The sequence below is a fragment of the Strigops habroptila genome, chromosome 5, assembly GCF_004027225.2.
Source record: "Strigops habroptila isolate Jane chromosome 5, bStrHab1.2.pri, whole genome shotgun sequence".
Taxonomy (NCBI): Eukaryota; Metazoa; Chordata; class Aves; order Psittaciformes; family Psittacidae; genus Strigops; species Strigops habroptila.
In genome coordinates this window covers 60,227,080-60,239,331 of record NC_044281.2, presented here as the reverse complement: position 1 = coordinate 60,239,331, position 12,252 = coordinate 60,227,080, and the positions used below count along the sequence as shown (strand labels likewise).

The following is a 12,252-nucleotide window of genomic DNA, read 5'->3' as shown; positions in this document are numbered from 1 at the left end:
TGTGGGATAGAGTCCATAATTTTCTGGGCTGGAGTAGTGGGTAAATGGCCATTAAATGAAGAATCCTGCTCTTGCCCAGAATGACTCAGTTGACAGGTCAATGTGGATGGCTTCTTTATAGCCCCACGGATCAGCACTTGATGACTGAGCAGTTGTATCAGTTGGCAGATTGACTTTTTTGGAAAGGTTTTGGGTAGGTAAAAAAAAGGTGAAATGCCCAGACAGGTGGCTAGCTAAGAGGGCAGACTGACTATAGGCTAAAGCTGAATCAGGGAGTATGAGGACAACTGAATTTAGGTGGAGAGACAGGCTACGCTGAAGGGAATAACATAGGATAGAATTAGTAGGAGAAGAAAGAAAAAGAAAAGGAGAAAGTCACTAAAAGTTACATAACAACAGGTTACATGCTGAACTTCATGCTTAAATGTTTGCAACCATCCCCCTACTCTACTTTTCTGCTAACTTCTGCATGGCAAGGTTTACAGGGAAGAATCTAATCCAGTGAACTCTGTGCCAGTTTTGCAGACTATATAAACAATATTCCACCAGCACTTTCAATTTTGTCTCCTCATCACTCAAATTCTGCTCCAACTTCTACTTCTTTCTCACACTCTACCTAGGACTATGACTGGAACCTACAGCGTTAAGTATTTGCTAAAACATTGTAAGTACTGTCTAGCTATTTAAAAACACATATTACAGTTACTTGGACCTCTGATGAAGAATCAAAAAGTACTGAAGAAAATTAACTTGAAATATTTTTCCAGATTTAAGATGTGAAATATATTTGTATCATAGATTCTTTCAAATGAGCCAAATACACAGATTTAGTCACAATGCAAGAGAACTATTTTGCAACTAAAAGGACAAAGTGGTATGATATCTGTTGACACTCTGGTGCAACAAACAGTTGCTGATTCAACTCATATAGGCTTAGAAAGTCTACTTAAGGCACAATAAAGTGACTTGTCAGACTTAGCAGATCATATTTCTGATGCTTAAGAAGTCTGACTTTAACTCATGCATTATTTTTTCACAAGTCATGTTGAGTTACTGTATACAGAAACAGGCTGGCTAGGGGCACTGGGCCTGAGTAATAGAGGAGATCTAAACCTTCAGACTTCCAATTAACCTCTTTTCAACTAAAAAGTGTTCAGCTGCCTGAAGGAACATATATATATATAGTCTTCTCACTGCAGATTCTCACTTAACTTGCTTTCATGGCAGAGGCAGGAAATCATCCTGTGCTCCTTCCTGGTGCGATAACTACTACTACCAACACCCACTTACATAGAAAGTCCTTAGTCCCCAAGTATGAGATTCTGGTGATGAAAGCGCCTTTTCCAGATAGCTGCCATTCCTGAAATGAAGTAACTGCCCACAGGTAAGTAGCACACACAGCACTTAACAAAATGTACTATGTCATTGCACAAACTCCAGCTTAGAGAAGTATGTAACAAAGACAGTAGGTAGGATTGTGGATAGCAGAAAATATGTCTGTAAATGTTTGTCTGGCTAGATAAAAGTCTACAAAAGCCAACAAGACATTTAAAATTATGCTTATTTTTTTGTGAATGCTGATGGTTCATTACAAACCAAAAACATTTAGGATACTACATTGTTCACTATTCTGTTACAGGTTGTATATAGAGACATTTTCCCCTGGAATCCACTGCAATCATATTTAGTGACAACAATCACACAAATACAACAGTATCTGTTACCTGTGTCCCTGCTGCTTTGTGAAGCTGCATCATTCTCCACATTGTAGATGACTGTCCCCTGGGAGTCAGAGGAGAAGTGACTGACCACAGATTCATGGTGTGCCTGTTTATAAGGATAGCTGTCTGTAGAGGAATCTGTCCTGGTATCACTCGATATGGAAGGTTCTCTCCCTAGGGAATGAAGCAATGTCAAATTTCAATCTTTTTGTGCTATTATTAAAGTCAGAAGAGGCTAAAAAAAGAAAACAGAGGAAACTACATGGAATTTAACAGAAAAACAGAGTACCAAATACACAAATTTGGATTCAAGGATGCCAAATCTTATGGGAAAGGTCCTCTCCTTTTGAAGGGGGAAGAGATTGTCATTCCTTCCGCAAACCTTTATTTCTTTCTCTCTGATAACTCCGAATTTATCAAATCCTTTTATTACACAAAATAAAACTATGTCCATTGGACTGAAAGTACACATTAGTACCACAAATTATTTTTCATTAATTTTCAACACTGTCAAGTGTAATTAAAATATGAAATACGCTGCTTCAGGGGAAGTCAAAGTTAAAAAATTCGTCAAGTACAAAATATTAGTAAGGGTAACAGAACATCACAAGTCATAATAATTAGCACATTTAATCTATTATGAAACAAAAGCTTACCTAGTAAAACTTTATACTGAAATTGTATTATCTAAAGCAAAGTAACCTGCTCCTTCTCAAGAAGCTAGCATTGATCCCCCGCACAAGCAGGGTACTGAAATGCTTCAAATTCAGTACAGTTATTCCTGAACTCATTAAAAGAAGATGAAAAGACAACCTCCTCCCACCACTTTTAGTCCATAAAAGCAAAAATCTGAACACAGTTTGAAGACAGCTGGCCATTTTATATACGTGATGTATACACTCCTGAATATATAAAATATTCATTTCATACTTGTTTCTCACTGGAGAAGTTAAAGAAGAAAGAAATAAATTGAAGAAGAAAGTCATTCTTATGTTTAATCGCAAACTCAGCCTGCAGGCACTTCATGTTTTTGGCAAGAGCAAGTCCCGTAGCTGATGTTGTATTTAAGGATGGCCAACAAATTCTGAGGTCAGAAACTTCCCCCACCTCCTTATTGATAAAAGATCTTACTGTCTAAAGGAATATAGAATACAGCTGTTAATGGAGATGACAGTCACAGAGAGAAAGATGAATGTAGGCAACAAGAATCAGTGCTGTGGAACTGAGTACTATAAAACAATTTGTACACTGAAGTCTTTATTCAACAGAAAATCAAAAACATTAAGAGGAGTTGTTTGCACTTAGCTTCACAACATTTTATAGCAGCATCTCTGACAATCTTTCCTCCATAATTTGTAGTATCAGATACTGATATGATTAGAGGCATTTATCACATTCCCTTGACAAAACTTCAGGTACAATATTGTGATTAACAGCTTAAGAATACGCAATCTTTGCTCATTTCTGAATTATGGGCTGTGCATATCTGGTAACAATGAGGAATCCAGAAGCAGCTGTAGTTACACTTCGTAAGAGATGAGAAGGCCACCTGAAAAAGGTATATTAGGGTAGAAAACACTGATATCAACAAGGCTAAAAAATAATTCTATTTGACAGGAAAACGTATAGAGTACAATTTTCTCCTGGCACTTCAACCTACAGTATCTCATAAATTCTCTCAAAATCAGCGTTGAACACTGCAGACTACAGGAGTAAGCCTTGAGGACTCACCAAGTGCTTTTGAAACGAAAGAGCAGGTTACTCACTATAGCCTTATGAATTTTATCTGAAAGGAAACACCTTTATATCTATATATATATAAAAGTATATATTTGTATTCAGCTTCCTGAAGTCATTTTAGAACACAACAATATTAGATACTCCAGAGACAATGAGCAGAAGGGTTATCTATGTATTTCCTGGAGATCAACCAGCAGAGCTGCAAAGCAAATTTACAGCATATATTGATCTGAAGCTTGCAGAAGTGCTCACAAATGACAGAAAGCACCACCATCCCTCCTTCAGGCTTTTTTTTTTTTTTTGTCTTTTTGTTTGGAACAGGAACACAGATTTATAAACTGTGAGGCATCTTGTCAAGTTAGAAGTGAAGGTCATCTTGCCACTGTTTTTATTCCCATTTATTTTTAAGAAGAGTTGGAGATTTATTTCATCACTGGTAGACTGTCAACACATAAATAAGGAGACAGCAGATGTTCTCTACAGATTCATTGACCAGGAAGTATAAAGTTAGCTGTTGGCCAGGAAAACTGTAAAAGATTCTTGGAATTACAGTTGTATAAATAGGCTAAAATCCTGTAAGAAAGGTTGTATTTTTGGTTTTAGTCTTGGCCTTGATTTCTTGGCAACTTATAAACACATCTCCAATTCAGGATATTCTCTGCAAACATTCAAAAATAGAAACAATCTTCTTTTGCAAAGCCATTAAATATAACCTGGGTGAAAATAAAAGCTGGATCTATCTCGATTGCAATTGCCTCTTTCTCTCAGAATTTATCTATTCTTCTTTAAATAAGGCCCCAACCCTCAGTGGTGTGACCAAATGTCTGAAATTAACCAGAACAGCTTGTTCAGACCACTACCGATATCTTGAGCAGACGAAGTTCTACCTCTGAAGCACCTTATTTGGACATACCCAATTCAACAGACTACCAGTAACGTGAAGAATTCAGGAAGCAGCAATGTGTTGAAGGCCTCTGAGATGTTAAGTGCTACATATATATAGCTGTAGATCTTTTTTAATACAAAACAAACCACGAAAAATGAAGAAGCAAACATGATCTATGCATATAAGCCTTTGCCGATATCTTCCCCTTCAGACTCCCACAAATCGGTTTGTATCTCTTGCACTGCTTTATCTAAGTAAAAGATAAGCCAAAGGCTGAAGATAAGCTGCACTGACTCTGTCTCTCTCTTTTTTTATTTTTAATAAATAGTATTTCCTCCCCTTCCCCCACATCCCTTCACCATCCTAGCAAAGGACTCATTTATGACATGTCCTTAATATTTCTTTTCCCTAACTTCCCTACTAAGTTTAATTCTGCAGCTTCCTTTAATTTTTTTTTAATGTGTTTGTGCATCTCTGGTCTCGTTCCCTTCCTGGTAAGGATTTATGATGGACTTATGAACTCAGTCATTGAAGTTATCAGTTATTGTTCTTCTCTATGTCCATGCCACAGTAGGTCCTTAATTTTTTATTTTTTTTTTTTTTTTTTTTTTTTCCCCAAACCTTCTTTCTCCAAGCCTTTCTGGAAAAGATTACTACTCAAACAATAAACAGAGTCTTGGAAAGAGAGAGGTTCAAAGTTGAAACGCTAGAAGTCCTCTTCAGAATTCTACATCAGCTTTGACAAGCAACAAGAATCCCTGCTAACACATCCAAACCAGAAGAATTCCCACGCAGCATTACAGCATAAAGGCATGACACTGCTTACCCGAGTCTTCACTATCATAGCAAGTCCTGCTATATTGCTGTAAATCCACTTGAGCGGGCAAGTCTTGTGTTGACACTGGAGTTCCTCTTGGATCTGCATACAGCAGCAGCAAAGGCTGATAGTGACCTTTAATGCACTTTGTCACAACATCTTTCCATTTTGGACCAATCTGAATTAACAACAATAAAAGAATGCACAAAAATATAATAAGCTCTGTTCACACCCCCTCATACTTCTTTCAGAATTTGATTTTCCTCTGATATTTTTGAACCCCTTCTGAATACAACATTGAACTGGACTCTCCAAGAAAGGTCTGGAACCAACCTAACTAAAATCAAGGTATTCACCATCTTATGGCTAAACACATTACAATGCCTAATGAAATATGACCAGAAAAATAATCCTTCCCTTTCAGATTTCTTCCCCCATAAAGAGCTTTTCATCCTCCAAAATGTTCTGACTTTGCATCAGTCAAAAAAATTTGTTAAAATTTCTTAATCCGTCCATCAAGATAAAAAAAAAAGAATTAAAAAAAAAAAAAAAAAAGACATCAACAGCATGACAGCAAATTCAAGTCAAAGCTAACCACTCTGGTGTGAGTACTTCTGTTGTTACAGAACTTCTGCAAGCATTTTGATAGGCCAGAGAATAATTCATATAGTTACATTAATCTCAAAAACGTTCCAAATGCACTAACAGAGGTTTCACCTAATACATCAAGCATCTATTCCAACAGATTTACACCATGCATGAGTATTGTGCTAAAGCACTGCACTACCTATCCTTGTTTTGCTGCAGAGAAATGTGACTGAACAAAGGCAAGGATTAGAGTTTTTCCTTTGAGACTGTGCTTGGCGTGACTACATAAAAAAGTTTTCCTCTCTCATCTTTGTGCATCCATGACTTGAAGGAAACAAAGAGCAGCGGTGTGAAATAATGCCAAACTAATGGGATGTAATAACGGTGTGCCAAGATCCCAGCACTGGTATCTTTAATGTCAAGGGCCTCATGCTTAGTGAAAAGGGGAAAAAAAAGCACTAACAGAAGCAGAAAATTTGTTGTTGGCAGCAACCACTAGGGAAGACTGGCATCAAGACGCTTCAACAAAGAATCCAAAAAGCATGCACCAAATAGCTATACCACTTGTCAGCAAGGGAAAGAGATGTATGTTAGCTGTGTGGACAAGCAAACTGTAGGATTTTAAAAAACAGCATAAAAGCAAGATGGGCAGCCAATAGAACAGAACTAAGAATAGGGCTTCTGAGACTACTGATATGCTTTTTTGAGAATGCTTTACTTTGCTCAGAAAAAGGTGCCAACTGAGTTCAGGATCTAGACTGGAAAAATAGCCAAACTTTCTTGAAATCTGTAGAAAACAGTATGGATCTACAAACAAGTAGCTTATTCTAAACATTAATTTCTCACCTCTTTGACATGAGCATCATCAAAGTACATCCACTTGCGGATTTTAGTTTGGAAGAAGAACGTAGAATAGTGTTTTCCATAGTAACAGATCATTCCCACCAAATACAGCTCAGAGTGTTTTGCTCTGTCATCAGTTACTCTGAAGAAGAGCTTCAAGAAGAGAGTTAATAAAAATGAAAGATGAAATTAATAAAATGCCCAGAATTTTACATACTGTTATGATTGAAGACCTCCAAGTACTATAGAGAGGTGTCAGGTTTTTACTTAAAAGATCAAGAAAACAAGGTAATACATACTTAAGTAATTAATCGATGTTTAAGTAAGCCCAGTGGCACAGACCAGGAACAGACTCCTACCAACTCAAGAGATGCTCAAGATTCAAGTCAATCTGGGAGACTGTGGCTGTACTTTAAGGAAGACATTTACAACAATGATAGAATACCTTTTCAGTATCTGAGGTGTCGTTCTATTCTAAAAATCTGTATTCTCTGTGTCATGCTGCCTGATTATACCAAATACTGTTAAAACATTCATTCCTCTTTGTTTTGTAGAAACAAAGCAGTTCTGACAGTGAACAGCTGGCATTTATTCTAACTTTAGCTAAGACAGATTTATGACACCACCACATAAAAGAACTGAAAACATTAGTAGGTCAAAAGAAGTCAGTACACAGAGAAAAACTGGTTTCTATTTAGTTGACCATGTTTTATTTAAAATTGCACAGGACTCATTTTCTAGTGCATTACTGCTTTACTGTGCAAGGACCACACTGTTTCATAACCACATTTCCATTAACTTGCACTAATTTTGGTACAATGTGCACTGGTGATGCATTTTTTTAATGTATGTGTGGGTATCTATATATTTAACTATTTTAATGCACTAGCTCAACACTACAGTGAGACACAGCTACAACTTGTTATACCAATAGTTCAGCTCTAAAGCATCAGCTAATGCAGAATAAGTGAATCCTTCAGGGCACAAACCGCCAGATCCCAAATACTCTCAATTTTAATCTACCATTCAATCACACAGTGCCAGCCACCACCTCAGAGATTGCTCAGTTATAAATAGCTCTTAAGTGTTATGACCACGTACTTCAATGAAAAGAGGATTTAAAGGAGCACAAACAAAACAACCATATCAAACAACCAAAACTACCAACAAACCCAGACAACCCCAAACTACATTTTGTCTTCAAAAGAAACAGAAACAAACTCCTGTTATTCAAATGAAAGTGTACATATGTATTTTTATAGAAATAGCACAAACCCCAATAAAAAGTTTCCTTGCACTTGAAAACTTTTTTTTTATTCAGACAAGCTTTGTTTTGTGGAGTAATTTTTAATTTTCAGCAATTTCAGAAATTCAAGAAAGATGCAATTACACTAGTATTTTCAGAAGGTTGTGAGGCATTGAGAAACAGGTGAGATCCTTCAATCTGCTCTCTACTCCCCTATCTGTAGACAATGAAAAGGTAAAGGCGGTGACTTTTTACTTTTCTCAATCCACTACTATAGACTACTGTGAGAAAGACTCTGTCTGTAAGTAGTGTCAAAATACAAAAACACTCACATCTCCCAGTTTAAGGCAAGTGCCCAGACTGTGAATCACATCCTCAGCCAGGTCAGAGTGGTCAGAGTCCCAAACTAAGCCAATGGTGATGATCTGTGGAGAGTTCATCAGCACACGACGAATCCGGATCTTTTCCCCGCAGTTACTCTGAGGATTTAAATAAAACAAAACATTGAATATAATCCTCCTATTATAATGTTACGCCAAGGTGCTAACGAGTATAAGTTTTAAAAATACAGCTTCCAAAGAGGTGGTGGTGAAACATGGCAGATAATATACTCAGTGTCAAGATAATGAGTTTCTTATGTCACAGATGAGGAGCATTAGCAAGACTATCTGGTATTTGCAAGTTTTAAAGTAAACATTGCTGATTCTTCTCATACTGCTGATAATGATTAAAAGGCATAGTGCAAAAGCAGGCTTCTTTAAAAAGAGATAAGCCAGCATACATGAAAGAGCCCAAAACATTCTTAGGAATTGGAGGGAAAGCTCACTTTCTTTTGATCAGAATCTCAGATTAAAAATTGTATTTACAGAGACTGAAACTTTCTATGACAGTGTCATGAAAAACATTCATGTGCTGCTTTGCTGTTAAAATTGGGTGGCTGTTTCACAAGCTACTCTCATATTAGACAGAATAGTTAGGTCCATATTCATATAAATGTGAGAGCATATGGAAGATCAGGAGGATAACGGGTACTTTACTAACCCACAGCAGTTCTTATTTTCTGTTTCCCTTTCCCCTCCCAACTTTTAAATAACTACCAGTGCTTTTATTGACTGGCCACTCTCCCCTCACTCTCTAGCTAGAGTAGTTCTCAGAGATAAGCTTGCTTGTGACACTAAGACAATTCTCAGAGGTCCTTCCAATCCATCACATGTTGGAATTGCGGGCATCTTTAAAGCATCATGCAAAAAGTGTGCTATCTGAATTAATAATTATCACTTAACTTCAGTAAACAGTGCTTTATTTTTTTTTGGGGTGGCGGGGGTGACGACGGAGATGGGACATGGTAGGATGGGACAACAACTGTGATGAAGTCCCTTTGCAACACTCACTTTTGCCCTGTGGCAGGTCACAAAGGTACCTCTGCAAGATTCCAGAAAAAAAAAAAAAAACAAACCCAAAAAAACCCAAAAACCCACCAAAAAAACCAAACCCAAAGCAACCAAAACATTTTCATACTGAGAATAGTTTCTTGTCTTTACAGAGAGAGACCAGTTTCACAACTGAATATAATCATTTCTGACACTACAACCAGGGAAGAGATCATAAAGCATTCCTTCCCCATAGCAATCTAGAAAATTATCCAGAATTTCAGTCCCAATTATCAGACAGAAACAGAAAGAAACGAGCTTAACAACAAGGCAATGAAAGACATATTTTTACAGGCAGAGGATAGTGATGTTTAAATGTAGATTATGAGGCTTTAATATTGAGATGACTGTATTCACACATATTTTGCAAGGGTCATTCAAGGTTCAAGCATTCCTGTGGATTACCACAACAAACCTAACTCACTCTCAAATTGTCTTCTTTCCTCCAGCTAACTAACATCAGCATTTTCTGCAAGACAGGAGGAATACGGCATCCTGATAAAACAGTTTCCCTTGCGTGACTTTTAGGCCATCCTTAGCTAAGCCTCAAAAGAAAAATTTCCCAAATAGAAACAGAAAGGGGCAGCAAGTAGTGGTAAGCAATTTTATCCCACTGATTATTTCACAGTTAAATAGCAGTTTGACCTGACAAAGAATGTCTATTAAATTTCCCATGCCTTAGTTACGAAATAGCTGGACTCACATGAATCTTTTAAACAGCAATACAATATCTTAAATTTCTTGTACTCAGATGAGCCACTATTTGCCAATATTCCAAAAACCAAAATGTTTCGACAGAGACTAAAAGTGAAAGTTTCAGAGTTACATGTTACAGAATGTGGGGGGATAAAACGGAAATACATTGCCCCCGGGGAACATGCACACAAAGCATTCCCGTTACAGCCTGTATTGCTTCACTGAGGACTGGTAAGGTATCTAACAGTAGCATTATATGAAGCAGCAATTATTCATCTGTTTCCTGCCCTAACTATTAATCAATAAATGAAGAAGTTTGATGATATCTCTTCTTGCATAGTTATCTACAGCCCTGGATCTGGACATACTCAAATTAAAAGGTAGAACAAGATACCAAACTCTTTCTTTTGAAATTGAGCCCTTCCGATTTAAAGCAAAAAAAAAATATTTGCATGAAGCTTTTATAGACCTAATTCAGCTGAATTTTGTCAGACTTTTACTGCATAGCAGAATGGAACATTTTTAATAACAACAGCCTGTGACTATCAACTGGACATATGCAGTAATTGTTTTTAAGTGGTTAAATGCCAGTCATCACTCAACAACTTAGCCTACACTTTCTGGTCAGTATCTCCCACACTCTGAACAGCAAACCTCACTGAAAACCAAGCCAATACTCCCTCAGATTTTCTGTGATAATTCCTGCCTTTGGCACAACTCTTGCAGATATACTGTGTAGTCTAGAAGCCTTTCACTGTCAGGATATTCTCTGGCAGTGGGAAGCAGCAATCCTTTTCTCTTTCCCTCTGATCAATATTTTGGCTGTAAGCTGCAGGCACAGCAGTTTGGTCAACAGTTCAATTTATTCTAACTGAGAGGTAGTAATGAAGTTGGATAGAAGCTTATCTAGGCAAAACAACTGATTTCATACACATGATTAGTAACTGATGCAAAAGTTCTATCTGCGCCATAGCAGGTACTACTGAAAAGATTGTACGAGAATTAATCCTTTCTCATGCTATTATTACAGATGAAGCACACTAGCCTCAACAAAAATAACTGCTGAAGAAACTGGGTGAACTGTGAAAACACTGTTCTAAAAAGCTTTGCTAATCAAAACCACCATCAACTTATAGACATATCCTATAAAAAGACAGCCTCCAAGTTCTTTGTCATTTCCATTTCTTCAGGTAAGATACCAGACCTTTCATCACAGGATGAAAGCAGCATGATTGCAGCTTCATGCAATGCTACTGTTGGAGGCCTCACCGACTCTCAGTGAAGCTGAACAGCAAACATATGGTAAGTACTTCTAGCAGAAACAGAGACTTGAACAGGAAGGGATTGTGGGACCATTCCTTGAGAGCAACATAAACATTCCCAATTTATTCCCCCTCACCACCTTTTTTCATGGTTTCTAACTCTCTGAAGCATTCATTTTTGGTTTCCACACAAACACGATTTCTATCCCTGTTCTCACTACTTTATCTAGTCAAAGCAGCACTCAACATCAGTAGTTTAACTGAGAGGTACTGAATTCAAACCACCAAGAAAACTCTTTATCGTGATGAGCTGAACTTTGAAAATGCTTACATTACAGGTACACATCAGTGCAATATACTAAACCTTTTCTGTCCTGTCTGCACATTTCTTTTCCCCCTCTCCCAAGGAAAACTAAGGATACTAACTGGACAATTTCGTAGGTCTCCCATCGTGCTGGCATTCTGTAGTAGCTCTCCAAACATATCTGGAGTGGGTTTCTCTCGTCTCTCCAGCATACAAATAGCTTGATTGCTTCAGTATAGAGAAAGCACAGGGGAAAAAAAGAAGTTGAATAACTAAATAAAAGCACAAACCCACATTACATAAGTGTATGTTTCACTTAAATTTTATGAAAAGAACCTTAAAATACACAGTATTTTTAATATTTAATACTATAGTACAGAAAAATCACGTAATTATTCAGTGTGAATTACTACACCTTCTATGACAATACTGCATAAAGAAAACAAGTAAAACTTAAAACAGAAACAGCTTGTAGTTTGGCTTAAAATTTACATCTTAAAAGCCAACTTTAGGCTTTTTTTATTTATATTGATAAATACCTGGTTTCAAAATGAAATATTTGCCTCAAAATGCTTCCCTTTAGTAACCACAACCCTAGTAAAGTAGCACAGTAAAGCACATCCTTAATAATAGAGCTATAGACAAAAAAATAGCATGGTACAAACTGATTTCAACTGTCCATGTTGAAAGACAATAGTAAGTACACAAGAATATTAGTG

At 37.0% G+C, this 12,252-nt stretch overlaps 1 protein-coding gene across 3 annotated transcripts in view; it reads right to left on the bottom strand.

Moving 5' to 3' along the window:
* USP54 (ubiquitin specific peptidase 54) overlaps positions 1-12,252 on the bottom strand; it is a 104,499-nt gene that overhangs the window by 23,372 nt on the left and 68,875 nt on the right. For all 3 annotated transcript variants that reach the window (XM_030486119.1, XM_030486120.1, XM_030486121.1), the window contains exons 7-11: positions 11,656-11,761; positions 8,174-8,320; positions 6,599-6,748; positions 5,174-5,342; positions 1,725-1,895 (exon numbers count right to left, since the gene is read on the bottom strand). In XM_030486119.1, coding sequence (XP_030341979.1) covers positions 1,725-1,895; positions 5,174-5,342; positions 6,599-6,748; positions 8,174-8,320; positions 11,656-11,761 — 743 coding nt within the window. The remainder of the gene's footprint in view (positions 1-1,724; positions 1,896-5,173; positions 5,343-6,598; positions 6,749-8,173; positions 8,321-11,655; positions 11,762-12,252) is intronic.